Below are 26,507 nucleotides of genomic sequence, written 5' to 3'. Positions count from 1 at the left end.
GCACCAAGACTGCATGTGGTAACACCAAGACACTTGTCGGGTCCTGGATACTCTTCATCGAGCATCCAGGTTCTCTGTGGTGAAGAATCAAAGGGAAATCCTTAGTCCTGAGAGTTGAGAGTTCACAGATCGGTGTGCAGACGGCACCAAAAACCCAGGAACTGTGAGTGCTAGTATAAAAGATAATAGAAAGCTTAAGTTGGAATCCAAAACTAAGTGCAGTTTGTGTTTAATTTAATTAACTAATAATGGTCTGATGAGAAAAGAGCTAAAAAATATTTTATCTGGAAAATTATGCAGATATGTGAGAGTGTTTGGCGTAAAGATGGGAGCAGTATAAAGCAGTGCTCTCCTAACTTGAGCCTGAAATATTTGTGTGGGATTAGGAAAAAACATGCACATTTGCCTGTGATGGCTAATTTAATGTTTTCACCTGACTAAGCTCACTGCAGGCAGGAATTAGCTGATGTGAAGACTTGCAGTGGGCACAAGGACCTTATGTGAGCTTCTTTGCTTGCTTTTAGGTATGTAAAGGACCCAGGCTTTCTATGGATGCTATGAAAGGAGGATGCCTACAACGCATCCTCAGGGCCTACCACCTAGCCTTCTCTAAAGAAGCTACAGTGGAAGCACTCTTCAGTAACAGATAATGCAAGAAACAGTAGAGAAAAACTAAAATGGAAATGCAGTTTCTACAGAGGTGGGTGAAATACAGTCAGTAATGTCCATGGCTCTATGGCATTCAGAAACCACCTATGTGGAAGCATCATGGTGACTGTCCTCGAAGAGTTGTCATGACAGAAAGGGTCTCCAGACCTAAACAGTGTTCAGTGTCCCACACCCTGCCTGGGATCTCAATCATCTTCTATCTATTGCTTGTGGCCTCTTCATTGTCTCTTCCTTGCCTTTCTGGAAAGAACCTGTGTGTGACTTCAGAAGAATGAATAGCAGATATTGAAGAGAACGCAGAACCTAGCTGCCCTTTCTCTTGAAATGAGCAGACATTGACTGGAGGTGCACAGATCAGCTTTAAGGCACCTGCAGGACAAAGTAAGGGGAATAAAATCTGAATCATGAGAGATGGCAAATTTTGATTGTGGAACTCCACACAATGTAAAATCGCCTGGTTATAAATCACAAGGAGAATTTCTTAGACCATGTTGGCCTTTGAGAGTATCTTTGGGGAATTATCCTGACCATGGTAACTGGAGTAGGAAGACCTGTCCACTGTGGGTGTCACCATTCCCTTGGCAGGACACACTGGACTTCATATGACTGGGAAAAGCAAGCTGAACTCAAGTATTTTCTCTGCTCTTGACTGTGGATGCAATGAACCAGCCCTCTTAGCTCCTGCCACTTGACTTCCTATAATGGTGAACTGTAACCTTAAATTATGAGCCAAACAAACTCTTTCTCCCCCAGTTGCTTTTCAAATATTTAATTACAGCATTAGAAAAGAAAATAATACATTAGGAAAACGTGGCCCTCTTTCTCCATGATGAAAACTCTTAAGATGCTTAGGGAGTAGAGAGTGATATTTGTACAAGCAAACAACTGCTTACTTCTTCCCAGACCTGCACACAAAAAACCTGAAATAAAAGTCTGTTATAGAATTGCATGAAATTGAGAAAGAGCAAATTACTCAATGCAGCTGTAAGGATTTGGGGCTGGGTCAACTGTGGTAGACTATAATCACCGTTCTATGAGTAACTAGGTATCACACTCTGATCTCCATTTTTTCCCTCTTCATCTTATGAAATTCTTTAGGGACTAAGGAAATAACTTATGTTCAACATCTGAAATTAGGGTGGCATAGTGAGCAAAAATCAGTAAGACCAGAGTGACTTATGCGACTTACACATTATACAAGTGCTCATTTATGACAGTCTTGAGGGCCACTTCCAACACCAAATATCCCAAGGTGCCCATCTCATTTTATACCAGTTATGTCTGGTTGGGATGGAGTAGAGATCAGGACTCATGCTGTCCTTCACAGAGAATGTATAGGAATGAAAATGGCAGACCTTGTAAACTGCCAAGTGCAGTGCTGGGAAACCGTTTCTTGTCAGTCTGGATGGACGGAGCCCTTTTAACATAAGGGCACGGATGTGTGACTTGTTGCCTGGAGAGAAATAATAAAGGCTGATTTATTGCAGGGGCAGACTAAAGGACTTCACCCGCTCCCTTTGACTTAAGGATAAATGCCGTTCTGACATGTGAAAATGTCAGCCCACCATTCCAGCCCATCCCTGAGCAATTCTGTTCACTGGCAGGGCTCCTTCGCACACATGTTTTCATCACTCACACCTTTGCAACTTTGCATGGATGTTGTACGTTGTGGTAGACGTGGCTCAGAGGCTTTGCCTAATTTACCTGCTTTAAACTATAGAATGTAACTGTCATGGCGGCTGATGTATCTCATCTCAGCACCTGAGAAGTTGAGACAGGAGGATTGCCACAAATGTGAGGCTAGCCTGGACTCTAGAACAGAAGTTATCTCAAAAATGCCAAGTAAAATAAAACAGAAGGCCATGCAGTTACAAGTGAAGTCATCTAACCAACCGCTAGAAGACGGCTGAGGTGACAATTAGAGACAAGGAATCCTGCAGAGGTTATCAGCCTTAGGAGCTGCAGGCTCTGGAGGAGCCTCTGGAGTTGGCGAGGCAGCCAGCTCCCGTTAGGAAGGGGGGATAGGAAGCTGGGTCTGTTCCAAGGGCTTGGGAAAGTCAAGGGAACATCGGTAACTGGTAACACCATTGCTACCTTCAAAAAGCTCTGCTCTGCTGGGTGAATAAATAAATTACCAACTTCCATTTGACAGTTTGCTAACTTTATTGAGCTGCTACTGTATGCTGAGACCCAACTTAAATGGTTGTGATCCTTTTAAAATCAAATGACCTACAAGCAGAGTAAGACTCAAGTTCATCACTTTGCGCACTCTCCCCTGTCAGGTTCTGCCTTTAAAATGTCTTCCTCTTCACATGCACTCACAAAGCAGCTGCCTGGTCATATGTTAGGAGTGCTTTAGGGTTCCTCAATTAAATCCAATTCCCAACTGGCTGCCCAATATAAAAAGCATCTGTTGATTTCCAGGCAAAGTGAGTTACTTAGTTTAGGAAGGAAAAGAAGAAAGGAAGGAAGGAAGGAAACAAAACAGAAATCCAGAGGTACAGAGCAAGGATCTGCACTCTGCATGGGTCACCACTCCCAAAGTGTCAGCAAGTTCCTGGGAGTGAAGCCAAGGAGAAATTGAGTCAGACAGGGTCCCCCTGATAGCCTCATGTCCCCTACCATGTAGGCATAGCTCTGGCTTACACAGGTTCTGAGCACTTACCCCCACAAACGCAACACAGGTGCAGCAGAGACAGTCCACTCTCTGTGCGGTAGTTTAAACTGACCTCTCGAAAGGCTTCATCAGACCTGGAAAAGCACAGGACAGGCGATCAGAAACTCACCTCTTAGTGTGCTGCCTTTTGCATGAGAAGTAAAGTGTTGGTCTGTAAATGCAGAACTGGACTGTGCTATACAACTTGGCTGCTGGAAGAATTCTGAACCCTCCCTATGAATAACTAAAACTTGGTGAAAATGATATTAATAGTGGAAGGGCTCAAGTTAAGGTGAAGACCCACATACACACTCTGTGTCCCAATATGTTAATATAACTATATAAACATATAATTTAATTCTATCAAGCCTCTTCTAAAGAAAATACAGATATCTAAAAGTAAAATTATTTCTTTCGTATCCAAACATTGACAGTATGTTTGTAGACAAATTAGGATGTTCACAGAAGGCAGAAAAGTGGGAGGAACGGAGAGGTGGGGGGGGAGAAAGGTTGATAAGAGGTGGGGAAAAGATTACAAGCTAGATGTAGGACACTCCCTGCCTGCAGCAAACTTTCCTTGTCCTCTGACTGGGTCAGCTTCCTCTGATCAGGGAGGTCTGATGCCTGGAGAGGTACTGTGATATGGTGGCTGGTGAGGAGAGAACAGACGAATTAATGAATTCTTTGCCTTTGTACTATCAAAGACTTGGCCCCCAAGAGGGCCCTGGGAGCCACAGGTAGCCTTTCAACAGAAAGTTAGAGCTAAAATTCTTGACCTCTTCAGGTCCTTGGCACTCCCAGTACATGTTTTCAGTTGAAATGAGGTCATGTCCTTGGCCTCTGGGTCAGCTTCAAGGGGCCTGGGCCTATTTGAATCTTTGCAGCTCTTGAGGGTTGCCTGGTCTCCATCCTGTGGGGGAACCAGGGACGCCATAGCCTTTAAAGTGCTTACACTTGAAAGACTTCCTAAACTTGGGTCATTTGCATCGAGGCTCACAGTTAAGAACTTCAAAGGCTATTGGAATTCTGAAATAGAAAAAATTTGTGTTCTCCAGGGTGCTGCTAAAATGAGAATGGCCTGTAAATCCTGGGACCTTGAGAGGCCCCAAGAAAGGCTTTAATTAGCAACTCTAAGCCCCATGGTCTGTTTTTGTAGGCATTGGAGATAATCTTCCAATGAACAAAGCAGGCTTGCTGCCCACACTAGAAATGCATTCAGGTCACATGAGCTTGTCCTTGCTCAGTGGAAGTAGCATGTGGTTTGTTCCCAGCCCAGTCTAGTGGTCACAGCCTGGCAATGAAGTCCCAGGGCATATTCCAAAGTGGAAGTCAGGTGGCAGCTTTTCCAGTCTCAGAACAAAGCAAACGTCATAGATCAGATCACATAATAAAATATTTTAGCTTTACCTTTTAAATTTTGTGTTCTGTGTTTCTGTGTGGGCATGTGTGTAGTTACAGGTGGCTATAAATGGCCTGATGTGCTGAAAAATGAACTTGGGTCCTCAGGAAGAAAAATATGTGTGGGTAAACACTAAGCTGTGTCTCCAGTGCCATAAGTCATTTCTTATACTCAGGACTTTGATGGGATTAGACGATACAGAAAAATGGGGAAATCCCTGCCACAGATTGCCACTCTATCTGATGATATTCTGAGACCACTGACCTATTTAATACATTCTAATATTCTAGAGGTTCTATTTATAATTAGAAGGCCACTAGGACAAACATAGAAGGTAAACACTAAGTGCCTAGTAAGGGGACTATTTCTAGCCCAAGATAATATGGTCCTGGATCTGCAATATTCCAATACTCCACAAATAGAGACGTTGTTTTAACCAGTCAGACGTCATTGTAGGATCCCCAGGGTAGGTGTGGCTTTTTAGTTTCTCTTTATTTCAGCTCTAAGTGGCTGTTACATGCAGCAAGCACTCTTTCAAGGTTCCCCAACCCCAAAGATATGAGTTTTCCAACTTTGTAAACATCGACATCTGGCAAGTTTGGCTGTGATATTTCTTTCAAAAGTTACAAGTTACGTGTATATGTGAACACTTGTGTGTGGCAGCATGTGTGTGGTAGTGTAGGCAGAAAAAACACGAATGTTGTCTTCAAAGGGGATAAGAGACAGTTTATTGGAGCCAAATGCAAATGAACATAGCAGGGAAACAGAGGTTACCCCCAAAGCTCCATGTTACAGCAGGATAGCAATTTGATAAAGTTTTTGTAGTAACAGAAGAAAATCCTAACTCAAGGCCATTTTCAAAGTTGGAAAATTACACCAGTAGGTGGGTGTGTTGCAGCATCAGGGGTGGGGCGGGAGGGTGGGCCATTCAGGTGATAGCTGACAGCATTCCTACTCCTTTGGTTTATTGAAAACTAGAGGATTTACCTAAGGATCACAAAGATGTCTGTTCACATACAAAGGAGGTCAATAGATGCTTTCTTTCTTATTTTCTTTCTTTCTTTTTTCTTTCTTTCTTTTTCTGGTGGGGGTCAGGGGGAACTGAACATGCCCCAAGATTATTTGACTGTGAACTTTAACGCTCTAACTTGTTCGTATCACTGAGGATCTAACCAGCAAAGTTTCAGAGTGGTGTGTGTTTTTCCTTTGTTCACAGAGGTCAGACGACAACATGCAGTCCCAGGGATGGAACCAGAATGTCAGGCTTGGTAGCAAGTGCCAGTGTTCTTGAGACACCTGGCCAGATCCGTTGCTGTGTAATCTTGACAGTACACATTGAAAGTTAACATTCAGCCAGGCACTCCAAAGCTGACTCTTGGCTAGGCATTCATGCTTAAGTTAAGTTCATGTGATTATGTCAGAAGAAACCCATTCATCCTTGCTGATCTTGGAGTAAAGATCATTAATGTAGTTCTGTACATTAACAGACCTCCCCGCCCATGCCTACCCAACACTAATTTTCCTGTCCTGTGGCATCATTTCCTGGATAAATGAAACCCAAGAAAGAAGTTTTCACACAGTTCAGAGCTTCAGGAGTTCTGTCCATAAGAATCTTTCTTGGCAGGTCTCCTTCCCTTTGGACAGGTTTCCTGCATGTATTTTGAGGAGAGAAAACTCCCACATTTGCAAAGCTAGTACATGTGTGATTAAAGTCATGGACTGAGTTTGACCTGAAGTTCTGAGGTTAAAGGCACAGCTGTGTTCTAAGAGACACTGCTAGAACCAGTGACTGGTAAGACTTAAGTGACCGGGGAGCATGGGACTTGGTCATGGTGGGCTGTCTTCAGCCACCTTAGTGACACTCAGTACTTCCCTCTGTGTCTGATCTAGCATCCTTGTCTCAAGTAAAACTCTGAAACCACACACTGTTTGGAAGCCAGTCCCAGGCAGATTGTGTTAACTTTAAATCATTTCTCAAAACGGTGTGTGTGGTTCTTCTCTTGCTACTTTTAATCATCTCCACTTCATTTGGCATGGCATCCTGGTTGGATGTTATGTGTCAGCTTGACACAACCAGAGCTATCCGCAAAGAGGATTCTCAACAGCTGAGACATGCTTCAGTCAGATGCCCTGTGGCCAAGTTTGTAGGGAATATTCTTGATTGCCGATGGATGCAGGAAGGTCTAACCCACTGTGGGTGCTGCCACTCATGAGCAGGTGGTCCTGGGGGCTATAAGAAAGCAGGTTGAGCAAGCCATGGAGAGCAAGCCAGTAAGAAGCACCCCTACATGTCCTCTGCTTCACCTCCTGCTGCTAGGATCCTGCCTTGATTTCCTACCTTGGTCTCTGCTTGCCACCAAGTTTATTTAAGGCAAGCACTTTCCTCTCTAAGTTGCTTTTGGTCTGTGTTTCTCGGGGCAACAGAAACCCTCACTAAGACACTTGTGTTCAGTATGCTTTTAAGTCAAGAGAAACATTAACTCTGTGCCAATGTTCCTACAAGAACACTTTGTAATCAGTGTAAACTTTAATATGAAATTTAAAATGTCACAATGCTACTTCAGGTAAATCGTAATTTTCAAATGACAAAACAAGGGTTTCCCTCTCAATTTTAGTCTATTTTGGTACAAAAGAGACATACACAAGCTCACAATGATGCTATTGAACTTTGAAAGTGATCAGGTACAAAACATTCAAAGTAATGTTTTGTTCAGTGAGGAGGCACATTGTGAATGAGGAGTTACAAGGGAGATAATGAAGGCGGCCTGAGGAGAGGCATCTTCTATTCATCCTCCTGAAAAGTCCCTTTGGGTCCAAAGCTGCATACCTCTCAAGGCAGCTTTCACAACCATAGCCAACTCTACAGTTTAGCTATTACATAAGTAGCCCCTGTATCCTGCAGGATGACCCTGTGGAGGAATGGTGACGCAAAACTCTTAGGGTGTTAAGAAGCCCTGGGGAACCATGTGGTCTTCCAAACAGACTCAAAGTATTGTCTGAAATGTAGGGTTTGTGCAATTATCAGCCAAAGAGAAACAAAACAGAAGCAAATACTTCTAACAACAAAGAGACTAGGAACCAAATTTATGTCCAGGCAGATTTGCATCCCAAATTCTTTGTGTTGATTGAGGAAGCCTCCCTACTCCTGTCTCTCATCCCTTCATTGCCCTCTCCCGACACCTCTTTCTCTGCCATAGCTTGTTAGCTTACATGCCCACACTTGCTTCTCATCTTTCTCTCATCTCTTACTCCTTTCCAATACCATCTCTAACATCCCTTTCCCCATCCTTTTCCTTAAGAGAAAAGCTAAATAACAAAATTAAAACTAACCCAAATCAATGCTTCAGCAAAATCATACTGTTAAGAACAGCTGGTAGAAGTCCTACAATGTCGAACCCATTTGAAAATACAAAACCTTACACCAAGGTCATTATCTGAAATATCTAATGTTTAGCTACTTTCCACAGCCTGCCCTCCATCTCAGTCACTGTTTACATTTCCTAAGACCCTAAATGCATTTCAGCCTTCTCTGCAAAAGTTACAGTCAAAGCAAGAATGACATAAGAAGGAGAGGAGTGGAGCACTAAAAATGGAAATCTGTTTTCCATAAACAGAGGTAGAGAAATAGGTGGTATGAGCGGCAACAATTCCCATTGTAAGTTTGGGGCACTGACTTGGAAGCCATTCAGCAAGTGTGCTGGTAGATTTTCAAGGATAATGCCCTTTGGGAAAGATTGGAGTGTTGATTTTTGTTTCTATTGTGTCATGGGATGCTGAAAGCAATGTAAGAGAAGGAACAGCCAGTCCTGTGAAACAGGGGGTGGGGTGGGGGTGTGTGAGATGGCTACCTTCTCTCTGCTCTTCTTGTATTTTCTCTACTTTTAAGAAGATAAATTTTTTTAATGTATACACCTCACTCAGTGTTTTGTTCATCGATATATTATTTTGACTAACTTCTCAAACATTGCATTTTAATAATTTCCCATTTGTGGTTATATCAGATGTCCTCTGATAACTTCTGAAAAACATCATGGATAAGATGTTTAATTGGATCACAGAACTGCACACTTTTCTGGGTAAAAGTTAAAGGCTGAGAAAAGAATTGTTATGCTTCAAGGCAGAAAGTAACCTTTAGCTACAGAACTACCCTATTTAATAATTAAGTAAATAATTTACTGTTAGAAAAATATTCGTGAGGGTGGCTTAATCTTAATTAGGAATTCCACTCAAGCCCCAGGAAGCTCTGAGCCTATTAGAAGGCACTGTTTGTGAGAGGCATGACAGCTTATAAAAATTGCAAAGAGAAATTAGAGAATACATTGAACCCAAGGTTTAGAACACGTAAGCAATGCCCAGTTGTCAGGGAATGTAACTTGTGCAGCCCTTTTAGAAAAATGACAGGGGAGGAAACAGGTGTCTCCCTGAGGAATGACTGCTTCAAGGTCTTGATCGTTTTAATTATGTGTATCAAAACAGAGACATTCTACTACAAGTTGATGGGAAGTGAGAATTATGGATGAAATTTAGGATGCAACTTTTCTTAAAAGAGGGCAACCCGCATTATTAATTTAAGCCAGTAATTATATTATTCGGATTGCACTTGACTTCCAAACGTTTCAGCTATCCACTCTCTACTAGATCATTTATTTTGCTGGCCTTAATCAAAGATCTTGGGGTTTCAGGAGGATGGAATCTAAGAAGACACAGGCACTTTAGTGGCATGTCTGGTATGTGGCAGACACTAACTTATCAGTTTGCTTATCTTTCCGTAGCTAACTTACCAGTATTATTTACACATACAAATAGGAAACACCCATACAATCCAGAGGAGCATCTTTAGTGATCACATACGCCAGTGAGGAGAGGAGTCAGGCCCAGAAATAGATAGACGGTACCCTGGACAAGTCCCTGTTGTCCTGGTAACTGAAGGTTGTACATGAACGCACCACTCTGCCTCTTCCATCCTCCTGCCTCTGGTTTTCATCTCTTTTTTTTTCCTTCCTATTGAGCACATGCCCAAAGCTTCGGCAAAGGGAACTTTGCATTAGAGGGAGGAACATTCTGTTTCCATTCCCTTCATCTCACACATCAACTTTTCACTTCAAAACCACTAGAAATTGCCACAGACACAACCACAATGCAGTTTTTTTTAAACTGAATTAGCTTTACTACACTTTGGGTAAAGGCTGGGGACATTTCGTACTTGAGCTGATGGGGATGGGAGCTCATGGAATAGTTTTACATTCTCTAAATGAGTGGAAATAGTGTCTACTGGTAAGTCCATAAACAAGTCTTTCAGCAAATGGACAATAAGCAGAGAACTCTGTGACTGTGTTAACCTTACCTCTGTGGAGAAGGAACCTCTTCTTCTTGCACGATGCCTCTCTAGAGAAAGGCATGTGTCAAGCAACTGGTATGGCTCTCACAGCAGCATTCTCTTACACAGACCAGAAGTAGGAACAGGGCATGAAGACTCTCACTCCATGTCCATCACTGAGGTTCTCTACAGTGGTGATTCGTGTAATGGTGTATCTGCTCTTCCCATCTACCCTTAACACTGGTTGATGAGCCAATGGTAAGGCAGTTTGTATTCTCAGCACAGCCTCTTTTTTTCTTCCCTGTCATCCATCATTTTAATCCAAAGAGAAGGAAGTTCTCAGAACTCAGCCCTGAAAACAACTGGCTTACCAGATGGAGCTGTCTGCACTGACAGAATCAGACCGCATACTCACTGTCCTTCAACTGTGGTTTCCTTGATTCCATTGACTGAACCCGCTACTGACTTTCTGTGACAAGTCCCTCATCACTTAGTCCTCATCACAGGCAAAGAGAGTTCATTGCAACTTTGTCTGAGGCCTATGTTCAGATTCCTGGAAGTTATCTTTACAGGTTTGTATCCTCTAATGTGAAATAGACCCACTGAACCCATAACATTAGGAGGCGTTGGACACTATTTTAAGACAAAAGGTCTTCATAATCCTCTCAGTAGCCTCACAACATCCCTTCTGCCTGACAGGACATTTCTGTAGATAAATCTCTTCACCCATTAGTCTCCTGAACACCCTGTTCAAAAGACACCCAACTGTTATTCTCAAGAAATTTTACATCTATTTTGAAGAGCCTTGTAATACTCATAATAATCAAAGACTATAATTTCGAAGTTTGCTATCACCAGGAATTGTTCTAACATTGTATATTGTTAATTCTGAAAATATTTTCTTATATTAAAATGAAATGAAATCATTTATTTTAGCTATTTTTATCTTCTAACTTTTATTAAGTTTGCTAATCTGTTCCTTGTGATTTCTTATGTAACACATCAGTCACAGTAAGGCAATGCCTAAGATGTACTCAATCCCTGACTCAGTATCCATTTTACATCATTCTATGACTCTTCTGTGAGGTCATTACACTCACCTCCATTTGTGATTGGAATGAGGCTCACTGAGACCAAGAAACATATCTGGACATGGGCACAGCACACAGGAATCCAGATTTAAGACATAGAGATAGCTCCAAAATCCTTATCCCGACTGAGATGTTTCCTTGTTCAACTCAAGTAACTAGCTAAGTCACTAACTCTTCTTATCTCTCCTAGACTTCCCATGGTTCTTGTCACTTTTGCTAGATACCTTTAATAAAGTAGGCATTTTATCTTATATTTTTCAAAGTTAGTGAATAATCAATATCTGGATATTCTTGTATTTATTTTTAATCACACAGATTTACCATGTATTGTGTGTGTGTGTGTGGTGTGTGTGTGTGTATGTGTGTGTGTGTGTGTGTGTGTGTGTGTGTGTGTGTGTGTGTGTGTGTGTTATGGGCAGGTACATGCACCACATTGTGTGGGTGTGAAGGTCTTTCTACTCCCATTGTGTGGGTCTTGGGCTAGAACTCTGGTCTTCAAGCTTAAAGTCAGATCCTTCTCCTTTAGCCACCATAAATCTTATCATGATCTTGTTTTCTTTTTTCCCCTTCCACTTAGCAAATGTTGGTGTCTGTATACTGTTGTATATCTGAGGATACTCATGTATCTGAGGTGCTCCCTCAAACACAATAGCAATTATGAGAGCAAGAGACAGCTCTCTCTGTGAGTCGGGTAAATCTCAGAAGGTTACAATGTCTCATTCCTCAGCTATTATCTATCAAATTATTATTATCTACCATATGCCAAATAGTAAGTTATGTTATATATGAGGTATTGGCACTGACCTCTGTATCTCACATGCAGTACTAATTACTCAAAAGGTCACATTTGTTGCACTTAGTGGGAAGGTTAGATAAAAAGCAGCTAGAGCAGGAGTTGCAAAAACAGCTGGTAAAATCTGAGAAGAGTCATCAAGTCTGTTTGTTAAATAAAATCCTCCAAAAATACATATTGTTTCTGCTGGATAGCTTTGGCATAAACAAAACAGATCCTTAGTGAAAAATAAATAATATTTTAGAATTCATAAACTTGAAAGAATTCTTCCAATGAGATTCCATTTTAGTCAGTACACTTTTTGGAATCAGAAAGTGCAGAATGACTTATGACTAAGCTATACCACCCCTCACCAATGAGATAAAAAATGGACATGTGAATGTGCTATTTTGAATTGCTCTCACGTCTCCAAGAGAATGTCATATGCTTCCTAGTCCCTGAGCATGAGGTGATTCTGTGTGAGGAAGTGACTTCCCATCCCAAGTACCAACCTCCCAACTGCAACTGAGGCCCTGTTAAGGCTCTGTATGTTCTGTGGGCGAAGTTCAGATGAAATGTAGGGCAAATGGGTGACGCCGTTTTCCAGCCATGTTACACTTTTTATTCACTTACTATTTCTGAAATTTCTTTTGCTAAACATGTCATTCTGGCATGGCTGAACTCTGTTTTTCCAATCAAAATCACAGATAATCTTTGTTAGGAGTGCCATATGTGAACAACAGCCGAAGAGGACAAGCATACTTTTCCCAGGTCTAACTTCTCTTCAGTCGGTGTGCTGGATGGTTATAAGTCAACTTGACACAAGTCAAAGCCACAGGAGAAAAGAGCGGTATAGGCAGGCCTGTAGGGCATTTTCTTAATTAGAGGTTGATGGGGGAGGGCTCAGCCCATTGAGTGGTGCTACCCCTGGCCTAGTGGTCCTGGGTGTTGTAAGAAAGCAGGGAAGGGGTCAAGACCAGGCTCGAGAAACCCACAGAAACAGCTGACCTGAACAAGGGGAAGCTCATGGACCCCAGACTGAGCAGGATCCAGACCTCCTGAGCAAGGAAGTTAGTTTGGAGGTCTGAACAATCTGTGGGGCCACTGGTAGTGGATCAGTATTTACCCCTAGTACACAAATGAACTCTGGGAGCCCTCTCCTCATAGAGGGATATTCTCTCTCACACTGGGGAGGGTCTAGGCCCTGCTCTAAATTATATGACAGACTTTGAAAATCCCCCAAGGAAGGCCTCACCTTCCCTGGGGAGCAGAAAAGGGGTGGGATAGGGGGTCGGTGGAGGCAGGGGAGGAGGGGAGGGAGCGGGAACTGGGATTGGCATGTAAAACAAGCTTGTTTCTAATTCAAACAAAGAAAGAAAGCAGGCATGGGAAGATATGAGAAGCAAGCAGTCAGCAGCTCCCCTCCCCCCACCCCTCCATGGCATCAGCTCCTGCCTCCAGGTCCCTGACCTGCTTCCTTTCCCACCCTCACGACTTATTGATGATGGAATGTTATATGGAACTGTAAGTTTAATAAGTCTTTTCTTCCCCAAGTTGGTCATGATGTTTCATCACAGCAATAGAAACCCTAACAAGACAGTTGGGGAACTAGCTACATTGAAACACACCTAGTTCTCAGCATCAGATTCAGTTTCTCTAGGAGGTTAATTAGGGTCCTGCCTCTCTTTTCTAAACATCATGTCTTGTAGGGTTGTGACACTGTCCCAGACTGAGAATTTATCTTCTTTTTATTATTGACAGAAGCTGATAATACACATTATAAGAGCATGAGGTCACAACAATACTCAGTCCTCTGGGAAGCAACCTCTAATGTCTACAGACCAAATGGGGGTGACAATCCATCCCACTGGGAGACACCCTCCAATGTCTACAGACCAAGGGGGGATACTCAGTCCTACTAGGAGACACCCCTCCTTCGTCTACACAGCAAGTGGGTGATAGACAGTCCCACTGAGAGTCAGCCTCCAGTGTCCACAGAGCAAGGAGTTTGGTAAAACTTATCCTAGCTCTCCAAGGAGAGTCATGGCAGGTATCATCCACCCCAGGAAGTAAGCAGTCTTGCTTGTTGGTGGCACAAACTAAAGAATGCAGTAATTAGTTCCAGAATAGGTTAGCATTGTGAAACTTAGTCTGGTTATATCTAACACTTATCTTAGACTGTTTGTCTAAGACTTTATATTTACACAAACAACATGCCTAAGAACAAGATAAATAATGAATACACATATTCAAAAAGAAGTAAAAATTCTGGTAATTTTACCCAAAGATGTGCCTTAGTTCTGTAAATTCATTTTCTTTGATCTGCAGGTCGTCTTCCAATCTTTCTATTATAATGGCATAAGATTCACTAACTTTCTTCTTCCATTCATCTGGAAAAGAAAAACAAATGGGATTGATTCATAATTGCATTTTGCAAAATGTAGACACAGATCATAACATACAAGTAATCAAAACTGTTTTTTTTATTTTCAATTCTACAATACTCAATTTAAATGACTGATTGTGGGTTTAATGCAGATGTTTATGTTTATAATGCAATCACTTTGGGATTGTAGTAATTAAGAACCCATTTGATACTGTACAATGTATTTACATAAAAGAATATATTTGACTTATTTCATTTGATTTTATTGCATTTTAATTGCAGCATTCTCTAGATGCTACACAGTATCTTTTAACTTTTAAATACTAGATACTTACTATATAATTCTAAAATATCAATATTCAATAGTATTCCAAAACTTTGTACAATATTATACCAAGGGATTAAACTGATAGTTTTACAAGACGTTTTCTATTTTCTGCCAATAACCTTTCAGAGAAAAAAAGAGTATTTCAGATAATCTAAACACTTAATATTCTCTGTATTCAAATAGGCATATGTCTCAATGAGCAATTTCTCATCTGTACTTACAATGGAATTATGCTGCATATAAGAAAGTGAGGATAGTTAGCATAACAAGATGAAAATAACAATAGTTAGTTACCAGAGCAAGTCTGTGCTGGTCTGGATTTGTAATTCCCCATTTTTAAAGAAGTGTTAGCTTTCCTCCTCTGCTGCCCTTCAGGGTTCAAGATTCCAAGTCCTAGTGCTGCAACAGACCAGTTGAAAAATATTTTGATAGTCTGGCTAAAAATAAGCCAAGTGTCTAATGGAATGTCATGCAAGGATGACAGAGAACAGAACAGGGTGGCTGGATTTGTTTTATGGGAGCTGCATGAAAGACAAACAGCATATGTTTCAGCTGTGTTACTCGCTTCCATCAGTTGCTTACCTGTCTGTCCCCACAACTCTTCCTCGTAGGCCACTTTCTTAATGAATTAATTTAGAAAGTAAGTGGTGACTTCTGAGTTCCACTGAAAGAGATTCAATACAGCTAGCCTGTGTTCAGTGTCTTTTTCTCCTGGGTAAAGAAGGCACCTGGGAAACAATTATTACAGAGGAGGTTCTCCAATGTAGAGAAGCAACAGAAATTCCTATCAAATGTCACGGTGACTGAGAGACCTGGGTGTGAGATTTATCTGCAGGGAATGGGGCCTCTCATACAATGTGAGCATCTCAGTTGTGTGTTCCTGCCCTAAGAGTCCCAGATAAGAAAAAAGGCACCGAGCTTTACAAATACCAATTTACAGGAGAAACACTGTGACCAGGAGGAAGCCTCTTGGGTGCCATCATTTCAGTATTAATTTCTCATGCATTCCTAGGCAGTAAACAGGGTTCACACACTATGATTTTTTTCAATGTCCATTCCACTGAGTGGAGTCTGAAGTCGATCCTGGGACCATTCGACACCACTGGCACGTGATCCTGCCCTGATTACTAATGTGCTGTGTTCTGTGTTCTCCCTTGCACCTTCTGTTTACTTCAAGCCATTGATTTTTTCTGTGCATATTTCTATTGAAATAAATGAACCCAGTGTGTGGTGAAAAATAAATGGAAACAGCATAGATGATTTATTGGATATTTTTCTATTTATTTCTTCTAAGTAATCTTACTGCATGTAAAAGATACAAATTCCAATCTTGAAAATCACACATAGCTTTAATGTATCAGGTGTGGATTTCACATTTACTTTATGGCCAAATATTCAAATGACTCTTTTTCCATAAACAAATGCTTGGATGAGATAAGGAATCCCTGATCCTGTTCCTTAGTAAAGTTAACGGATTGCCCAGGGGTTTGGTCACTCTACTAACGAAATCCAGTTGCAAGACTCAGTACCAGCTTTGTACATGTGTCTGTCATTAGTGGTTAGACCTCTTTCTTAGTCAGTCCGTGCCTGTCCATGAATGTGAACACTTTATACAATGCAGTGTCGTCTGTCCTACTGGAGGATGTCTCTCTGTATGCTGTAAATATGTTTTATTACCATTGATTAATAAGCTGATTTGACCAATAGCTAGGCAGAACAGAGCCAGGTAGGAAATCCAAGCAAAGATACAGGGAAACAGAAGGCGGAGTCTGGGAGATGCCTGCAGCTGACCGAGAAGCAAGATGTGAGATAAGAAGCCATGAGCATTGCGGTAAAATATAAACTAATAAAAATGGGTTCACTTAAGTTGCAAGAGATATTAATAATAAGCCTGAGTTAATAGCCCAAACCGTTTGTAATTAATACTTAGCTTCTGGGTGGTTATTTGGGAACTAGTGGGTGAGAGAGAAGCGTCTGGTCACACTGTCAACCTTGGCCTATAGCTTTTTTGTTTTCATTTTCTTATTGAAATCCAGACACCATTGTCCCCATCTACGTGTTCCCAGCACTGTGTGACCCCAACCTAACTTGTTCTTTGAGCTGAGGACCCCTATCCAGAGTGTCCTTAGTCCCCATTCCCTCTGTTTGGAGAGTCCAGCTTTCCTCGGATAAGCTGTTGACAGATTCACCAGCCCAGGAAACTGACTTCTTCAATACTTCTCAGTCTTAACCCACACACTGCTCTCGAGGAATGAGTCTCCAGGGATATATAACAATATAACACACATGTGTATGGTTTACGTTACAACTTGGGAGTTATAGCATTACCTCATGGGAAATGATAACTTCAGTAGCTATGAGAAACATTTCTTTTTTCAGATCCTTGGTTCATTATTTTATCAATTTTATAGCATATATTTATTGTACAAAATAATGGGGCTCATTACAACTTGTGAATAAACATGGATGTGTGAATATCTGTTGCATGAAAACTTCTTAGAGTTTTCAAATGATTATGTCACGCATTTGGTCATATTAACCCCTTCATTGCCCTCTTTCTCCAGCTGAATGAATTTTCTTAATACTAACTCCAGTTGCATCTGTTTTCCTGCAAAAGGCACAACTTCATTGTTTATCATGGCAAAATCTCCATCACGCATAAAAACCACATTTTCTCTATCCATTCGTGTGTCCATGCATTGATAGGCAGGCTCTGCAGCTTAGTTGTTCTGCACAGTGGCACAATGTACGTGAGTATGCAGGTCTCTCTGTGATACAATGACGAGTCTTGCAGGCAAATATGCAGCATTGATAGGTGCAAACGGTTCCTCTTGTCTTGAGACCGCACCAGCATTTGTTGTTGTTTTATGCTATTTATTCTGACTGCTGTGAGATGGAACGTGAGTGTCATTTTTGTTTGCATTCTCTGATTGCTGAGGATGTTGAATGCTATTCATATGTTTATTGTCCAGTTCTTTAGAGAACTATCAGTTCAGCTTGTTTTCACATTTTATTGATTGTATTATTTGGGTTTGGGGTTGTTTAATAGTTTGATTTATTCATCCCCTGTTCAATGAATAGCTGCTAAATATTTTCTCCCATTGCGTAGGTTGTTCCTTTGCTCTGTTAAATGTTTCCTTTGTGTAAAGTCTCCAGATAAATGCAATTCCATATGATGTTTCTTGTGACTGGCTGAGGTACTGGAGTACTATTCAGAAAGCCCTTCCCTGGACAGTGTGCTGAAGAATATTGCCTGTGTGTCCTCTAACACTTGATCTCTTTCAAAGGGTCTTTTATGCAGAAGGAATGGAAGAATCCAGTTTTGCTGTACCGTGTGTGGATATCCTGTGTCCTCAGATCCAAATCTAAGAGCCAGAGAACAAAACAGAGTGGCTGTATTTGCACAGTGGCACTCCCTGGGAAGAGAAGAGACGGGCTGTATCGTCTAGAGCAACTATTCTCACCTGTGGGCTGTGACCCCTTTCCAGTTAGATCAGCCTTTCACCGGGTCTCTAAGACTATCTATTGAAGATTACAAAGTGCAGTCAGAGATAGGTTGATAACTGGTAGTTGGGGGAAAATACTCATGCAAGGGAACCAGTGACCAGGTTTGCACCTGAGCAGGATGGACCCAGAAATGCTTCCCAGTCAGCTCAGCCTGTGAGAGAGAGCCTAGTGCTCGCCTCCCTCCTTCTTAAACCCTTGTTACCTAACTGTGACCATGCCCAAGTGAGTGTGGTCAGCGGTACCTCTAATCAGGGTTTCTCCCTACAACCACCAGAAAACACAGATATTTACATTATGATTCATAACAGTAGCAACACTTTACAGGAATGAAGTAGCAAAAAAAAAAAAAAAATGGTTTTACAGTTGGGTGTCACCACAACACGAGGAAGGGCCACAGCATTAGGAAGGTTGAGAACCATTGGTCTGGAATTAAATAATTAATTAAATGTATGGTTCACCTATGGATGGATAAGCGTAACTAGATCCCCCCATTAGAAGACAACGTGGCAGTAAAAGGCAGGTGTTTTCCTGATGCTGATGGTTAGCTTCCATTGTTTATTGCACTGGATTTAGAATCACCAAGGAAAAACACCTCCAGGTTACTAACTAACGACGCCCCCCCCCCCCCCCGCCTCCCTAACCGTTTTCTGACTACAGATTCAGAACAACCTGCTACCTCATCGCAGTCAGGCAGGAATACCTACCCGAGTGGCCTAAAATAGCCTCGTAAACTGTAGACCAAAATGAATGCTTCTTCCTTAAGGTGCTCCTCCTGGGCATTTTGTTACAGCAACAAGAAGAGTGTCATTTTCAGGCCATAAAACCTGATGGAGCAACTTTTATTTTATTTGAAAATATTTTTCATAGGATATTCTGATCAATGATTCCCCTCCCCCATCATCTCATAGTCTCACCTCCTCTCTCTCTCTCTCTCTCTCTCTCTCTCTCTCTCTCTCTCTCTCTCTCTCTTTAGGATACAAACAAGGTAAACACAAAAATCAAACGAATTGAAATACAAAAGTAAGAAAGAGAAAGCACAGGTAACACACAAAACCCATAAAAACACAAAATCAGAAAGTGTAATACACAAGCAAAACATCACTAAGGCAAACAAAACAAATAAAAAACAAATAACCCTGTCTGAACAGAGCAATATGAGACAAAAAGGCTGCAAAAAATGCCATTGAGTTCATTTTGTGTTAGCCGAGTGCTGCTGGACCTGCAGGGCCATTGAGCGTGGTTTTCACCCAGGAACAATCCACTGTAGAAAGCCGACGTTTTCTTTGCAAGCCGGTGTCAATGCAGATAGCTTCTTGGTTAGAGGTGGGAGATCCTGTCCAGTTCATGGGGGAAATTTATCTGCACAGTCCCAAGTGAAAGAATCAGCCTGACTCAGCTATAGGGTTCACCAGCCCAACTTGCTGACATTCTGGAAAAGGCAAGTCAGTAGATAAGCACGGGAGGGCAGAATAAGAGATGAGAGCATTCAGCAGGGACGGAACCCTAGTGACACTAATGGTGTACACACAGCACTGTACTCTCACAAAACCCTTTGAGCTATGCATATAGCCATAATGCTAACTGTGGACCTCGGTTAATCATAGCATACCAATACTCAGTGAATAATGGTCATGAACGACAAGTAGGCTGCAGGGACGTGAATTCATAATGAGGAAAATCATTAGTAGGGAGGTAAATGGGAACTTACGTTATGGAATAATTCTCTGAAAACAAAGCCACTATAACGAAAATATGCATCAATCTTAAAAATCAAGAAAAATGATACAAATAAATGCGGCTCCCAAGATGATAGTTTCTGGGCTGGTGAGATGGTGAGCAGGGTAAGGCACCTATTGCCAAGTGTCGGGACCGTGGTGTTCTCTGTGAAATGGCAGGGCTGGAGGAAAACCAGGGCCAGCCTACACAAATTGTCTTCTGAGATCCTTATGTGCACACTGACACGGGTGTGCCCTGTACATGCACACACATGTGCAAACACATACATACCTCATACACACACACATGCATACATACCTCATACACACACACACCTCATATATACACACATACATACCTCTATATACACACATACATAGACACATGCACATACACATACAGATATACACACACACATACACACACACACACACATATATATATATATATATATATATATATACATATGTATATATATATATATACACACACATGAACATACACACATACCCACAGATATAAACATATACACATGCATGCATACATACACATACATACATGCATACATACATTCATACACACGCAACGTATCTATACATATACACACACGCAAACATACACACACATAGACATATATACATATACATACACATACACACTTACATACACACACACTCACACTTATGCACATGTACACACATGCATACACACACACTATATAATTAATTGTGACAGCCACAGTGTATGACTAAGGTGATTTGATTCTTCACAGACAGTGTATGACATGCGTGGAAACTGAGGAAATGTGTGATGACTCGTATTCCCTCGCAGTCTCACTAGCCCTCATTTTCGAATGCCAGAGGGATTTAGTTGGCATCTTATTTTTCCCCTTTCTGACCAAACCTCATGTCCTACTGGCGCTAATGCACCGCCTTCCACCTTATTTATGTGCGCGGAACTGGCGCCCCTCTAACACCCCGATGAGTCGATTTACATTCTCCCCCAATTCCTTCATTTTGAGTTCATATGATTTATTTATCCCAATCTCCCCTCATGCATCTGCTATTTATATTTTATACTGCTTTCTTCATACATATTTAAGAGGATGCTTTCAAGACGAAATGACAAATATTAACCTTGGCTCTTCTTTTACCTTTATCTTTTCACAGAGAAATTATAAAAAACATGATGTATTATATAAAATAAATCTGATGTACCAGAAACAAATTTTTCATCATATTTAAAATGAGCTCATTTAGACTTGAAAACCTAGGTCATTCATTCACTGTGTGAGTGCTTATTAACGCATTTCCAGTGTCAGAGGGGCCGAGGTGTTTGATATTTTCATCTAGTTGGCAGGTAAGACAACAGTTGCTACAAAGATAAGAAGCAAGAACTTCTAACAGTTTATGGTTCTTCCTTTTCTTTCTTTTGTATAAGCACAAAGTTGTCCACTTGGCAAGCAGTGTGTTTCTAATGATGAGTCTCCATTGAAACACAGTCATTTCAAAAGTGAACTTGGTACTGGATGTGGTGGCGCACACCTTTAACCCAAGCACTCAGGAGGCAGAGGCAGGCAGACCACTGTGTGTTCAAGGCCAGCCTCATCTACATAGTGAGTTTATCACTAAGAAACCTGAAACCTCCAGTTTATATAACTTATTTCATTATAAACTAAATGTTTCTATGCATAAACAAGTATAATCCACAGTTTTTATTTTTCGACACTATCTTTCCTCTAGAATATCTTCACTTACAGTTGTCTTCATGTGCAAACATTGTTGAGGTGATAGATTAATCGTCAAGATAAACAGGACTTGAGAAGCCTTGTGTGAGGAGTCACTGTTGCTGAAGCCTACATAGCCATCCTCATGCCCTAACTGGGAGAGCATACCAAAATAGTAATAAGATCACCATGTTTCTTGGTAGATGAGCATGAAATAAAGTTTATGAGGACTATAAATTCAACGGTGCAAGGGTCCCATTAGTGCCAGGAGTGATACTTCTCAGCTGTCGGTTAACTGATTTGTCCATTCTGTGAACTTGCACTCTGTCCATGTTCCTCCAAAGATGTTGTGGCCCGAGAAATCATGCAGATCAGCATATTAGCAACCATGATAAGGACACAGAATTAGAAAGAGAAAGACCACATTCTGAAGTCTATATATCCAACCAGGAAAGGTCTCTCCAGGCACTTCACTGTTAGTATAGTACAAACGTCACAACTCTTCCCCCCGAGCCTGCATTCTCCCTTCCCAAGAGTTGACTTGCTAAGGAAATAACACTGTGCTATTATTATAATAAATAACTAATATTGTTCCGGGCAATCATTTCCATGCCCATAGTTGCTCTCCCATAGAAAAAACAAACTGAAGATAAAATCAAAATGAATTAGTATCACTTATATTGACTTCTTGTTGTTTTCAATTAATCTACATTCTGCCATGTGGCTCAGTTACTTCTTCTTAATATGATACATACAACTTGCCCCGAATCTGGTCACATTGTCTCCTAGATTCCTCTTCCCAGGTTCTCTCTCATTGCCTTGAAATCCCACCTGTTCTCTCCTGCCAAGCCATTGGCTATTTAGCTTTTCATTAAACCAATCAAAAGGTGCTTTAGACAGAGGCACATCTTTACAGTGTAAACAAATATGCTAAAACACATGAGTATTTACCTTAATCCATTTTTGTATGTTTTGTTACTTTACATATGAATCCATAGGAAAAAAATACCTTTCTGAGACTGAATATCTTTCATGATCCGTGAAACAACACTTTCATATAGCTATGAAACATCTGGTCTATGAGACAAACAGAATACTCCTCTGTGGATCCTCCAAAGGCTACCTAACACTTTTCAACAGCGTCAGAATCCTTGTACTTAGAATTAAGAATAAGGAAAGCAAAGTTCCAAAAAAAAAAATACTGTGTGCATAGTTTGCCATGAAGAGACATAACACACAGCCACTGCCTGTATAGCTTATAACTTGGTATGGTTTGAGCATCTTACTTACTACAGGCTAGTTGGTGACTACTCCTGAGGAAACTTACATGCTTTATGGTTTAAGAAGGGGAGGAGCTAAGCTGGGCTGGTAACAGAATGGGAATAACATAAATACATCTTGTTGCTTCTGAAGTTTTAAAAATCTTAGAGGCAAAAGAACGTAAAAAAACCCTATTTAATCTCCAACATATGATAAATTGAGAGCTTGGACACTATTTAGATCATTATATTACTTCAGAGGATTCAGAGAAATTATTAAGATGATGTTCATTAAAAACTCCATTATTGCTCTACACAGTAAAACAAATTAAACAAAACTGATGGGACCAAAGCAATTTAAATTTCATCTCTGATTTTTTTCTTGAGAGTAAAAATTGATGAGGCTAAGTTAGGCAGAGTCATAAATACCAAATGACAGAGGAATTATACATACAGTGGCAGCAATGGTGTGAAATACGAGCATGAAAGATAATAAGTTTCAAGAGGAAAACCCATTAAGCCAAGACAGCCCAGAAAAGTGAAGAAGACCATGACTATGGGGAGACATTGAAGAACTGGGGAGGGCAGAAGCCGGTTTTTGATGAATGGGAGGAACATGCAAATTACATGTAAATTCAGAGTACACTGAGGAAGTCGAGTGATTTAAACAGAGACATCATAATCTTAAAAGAAGAAAATTAAATCAAGAGTTTTCTTACTTAAATCTGTAGAGATTATCTTTGAAATTACAGAGATGTAATTTTTGATGCTGGACATCTATTTCATTATTGTGAATGAAAGAACATTTTTATTAGAAATAAGGTTATGGTTCATGAGTCACAGGGTGTCTTCATGTGTCTTTTAGACATGTTCTAAATAATTTCATTAGAAGTTCCTAGACAGCAGAGCTGCAGACAGCATGTTTTCACACATTTGGAAGGATTGATTTTTCTTTCACTTTCAAAAATACTTCTAACAAGTCTGATGAAACCAGCTCAGATCGTATCACCTGGTGGTGTCTGAGTTTATTCTCTGAACTTTGAGTTTCATTCAGATGGCACTGAGCTCATAGTGATGTTAGGGACAGAGGCAGATTATGTCTAGTTGGACACTTTTTTTTTTCTGTAGAGCCTTTGCTTAGCCTGAAAGATTATATTTTGTTTTTATTCTCTGAATAACTTTGAAGACAATGTCATTGTTTAGCTAATTCTTGATGCATTATTGAATGAAGATTTATGAAAATATTCTGATTGTGATTGTTAAGATGTCATTTCTAAGAGCTATGACAGAGGATGTTCGTGCAGAGACTCTAAATACACAAACACAGGTAGATGCAACAGTAGACCCTGCAGTGACATTTCTGTATCAAAGGGATCATCTTCATAGAGAACCTTTAGTTTCATATGCATGATGAATTCTTGTGAAAATTGGAGGGCATACTTACATCTAAACAAAAACATTTCTTAGAAATTTTTCTTAAAAGTGACCATAAAATACACTTTTAAAAGCTAAAGCTTTAAAATGTAACTTTTCAGGTGGGAGGAAGTTTCCAAGCTCCTAGTCATTAATCGTTTTGTGCCTGTGAAGCTTTTAGATCCCTGCCTTCATTCAGTTCTACACAGTTCAATATGCAGCTGATGGTAACCCAAAGCTACCCCTCTTCCTGATTTTCCCACCCGAAGACAAAATCAGAACCATCCTTAAGCTTCCTTTATGTCAGTTCTGTGGGATTTTCCCTAAGGAAGCAGCCTTTGCGAGTGAGTAACTTTGGCTGACTCCTCTGAGGACACCCTTTACTTTTATGTGGTTCTAATTACACATGGATGGAACAGTATGCTGTCTTATCAATTATGTGAACTATTGATGAACTATCCCTTGTGTCTATCAGAAAACTGATGCATAACTAATATTTTAGTGTATTTGATTTTTTGAAGTCAAAGTCTATAGCAGTGTCTATCTGATTTATCTATTTCATATGACCTTGCTTTTGAAGAAACTCTATAAATTTATTTTCTAGGCCCCAATCTGTACATTGAACATAATTTTGTCTTTATATGCTACTTTGGCTTCCTCTGGAAAATAGTTAAAGTGATGTGTTTCCACTCCCTTGGGCATCACGTAGATGGGCTGTATAATCTCTCTTAGATTTATTTTTACTAGGACTGAGTGGGGTAGGCTCTTTATTCCCTTCATAAATGGAACATTTTTAGGTCTTTATATTCCATAGTCATAATATTCCTATCAATCTATCATTTGGTGACATAATCCCTTTTACTAAATCATCTCTACTAACAAAAATATTCAATACTAGTGAAAATAATCCCCAACTATTCAACAAGGCAATCGTTGATATTTAAAAGAATGAGAATGCATCATTTTTAACACTATGTGAAGTATGTCACTCATCGTATTTGCAGGACACTGAAAACAAAAACCAGCAGGTTTTATGTGCAGACCATTTTAGGATAAAACTCAATAACAGGGATATGGGCAGAATATGCACTAGGTCTTTGCTCTACGGAATTTCTCAAAAGCAATTTTGGGACATCCATCCTGAGAAATCAGAGAGCAACACAGAACTCTAGGTTTTTTTGGATTCTCATGGGGAAACCTCTACACATTCAACAGATCTTCCTAAATATATGTCTCAAGCAGAGATCACCCAGAAGTAAGCCTGCTATCCTTTATTCCAACCTAAAGGAACTAGGATGCAGGCTGCCTTGGTGTAGAGGACAGAAAAAGAAAGAAAAAGCAAAGCAAGGACTCTGAGAAATCATTGATCTAATTATGATCATCAGAAATTCACCCCACCCCGGTATGAGGTACTTGGTGGGCTAGAAAATATGACATGTTTAAATTAATCTAAAATGGTAAATAAAGAGCAGTGCCTCTCTTGGCTCCAGATAGAAGCAAATGCAAAGGTTTGGTGGGCTGTTGAATTTATCTCAGGCCACACAGAACTTCTAGACTATGATTTACCAAGGGCAATGAACTTGAACACACGGGCAGCTATTTGAGAAAGTCCAGTGCCATGAGTCTGAGCATGGAACTATCCAGGGAAGTTTCCAACACAATAGTGGCCAATCACAAGGTTAAAACGGAAGTAAGACAGACGTGCATGTGTATGCATACACACATGGAAGAGATGTCTATGTGCATGAAGCAGTAAACTCTAAAAATCGACACAGTATTTGTATAATAAAACCCCAGGGACTGGGGATGGCTCAGTCAGTGATGTGCTCACCTCACATGTGTGGACACTTCTGTTTGACTCCAAGAATTCATATATAAAAGCATTTAAGCAGTGGCCTACTTATAATCCCAGAAGTGGGGAGGTAGAGACAGGAGAACTTTCGGGGTTTGTTGTCCATAAGATTGGTGTTAACCAGTGGACTTCAAGCTAAGAGTGAGATACTTTCTCACAGGAGGTTCATGGTGTACCCGAGATTGTCCTCTGGCTTCCAAACATACATGTGTACATAAACATCAACCTACACTCACATGAACATAAGAACAAAATCTTGCAAGTTAAAAACAGAAATGACCACCCTGGTTTAGCGGAATGCATCAACAAACTGTCTCCAGTGTGGAAATTACATTTTCATTTCAAATTCCACATGTAATTTCAGCCTGGAAAAGTAAAAATGTACATTCTCTAAAACTGTTTGCCAATTTAATAAG

General features: G+C 40.6%; 1 protein-coding gene across 1 annotated transcript in view; it reads right to left on the bottom strand.

Annotated features, from left to right (window-relative positions):
* The window catches only part of Tnni3k (TNNI3 interacting kinase), a 276,112-nt gene extending 261,160 nt beyond the window's left edge, over window positions 1–14,952 (bottom strand). Inside the window, exons 1-4 of the mRNA XM_027395192.2 lie at window positions 14,913–14,952; window positions 14,186–14,294; window positions 3,335–3,420; window positions 2,025–2,122 (exon numbers count right to left, since the gene is read on the bottom strand). Coding sequence (XP_027250993.1) covers window positions 2,025–2,122; window positions 3,335–3,420; window positions 14,186–14,294; window positions 14,913–14,952 — 333 coding nt within the window. The remainder of the gene's footprint in view (window positions 1–2,024; window positions 2,123–3,334; window positions 3,421–14,185; window positions 14,295–14,912) is intronic.
* Window positions 14,953–26,507: the final 11,555 nt, after the last annotated feature.

Source organism: Cricetulus griseus (assembly GCF_003668045.3).
Source record: "Cricetulus griseus strain 17A/GY chromosome 1 unlocalized genomic scaffold, alternate assembly CriGri-PICRH-1.0 chr1_0, whole genome shotgun sequence".
NCBI classification, from domain to species: Eukaryota; Metazoa; Chordata; class Mammalia; order Rodentia; family Cricetidae; genus Cricetulus; species Cricetulus griseus.
The sequence above is the reverse complement of the archived record's forward strand: the minus strand, read 5'-3'. Positions and strand labels throughout refer to the sequence as shown.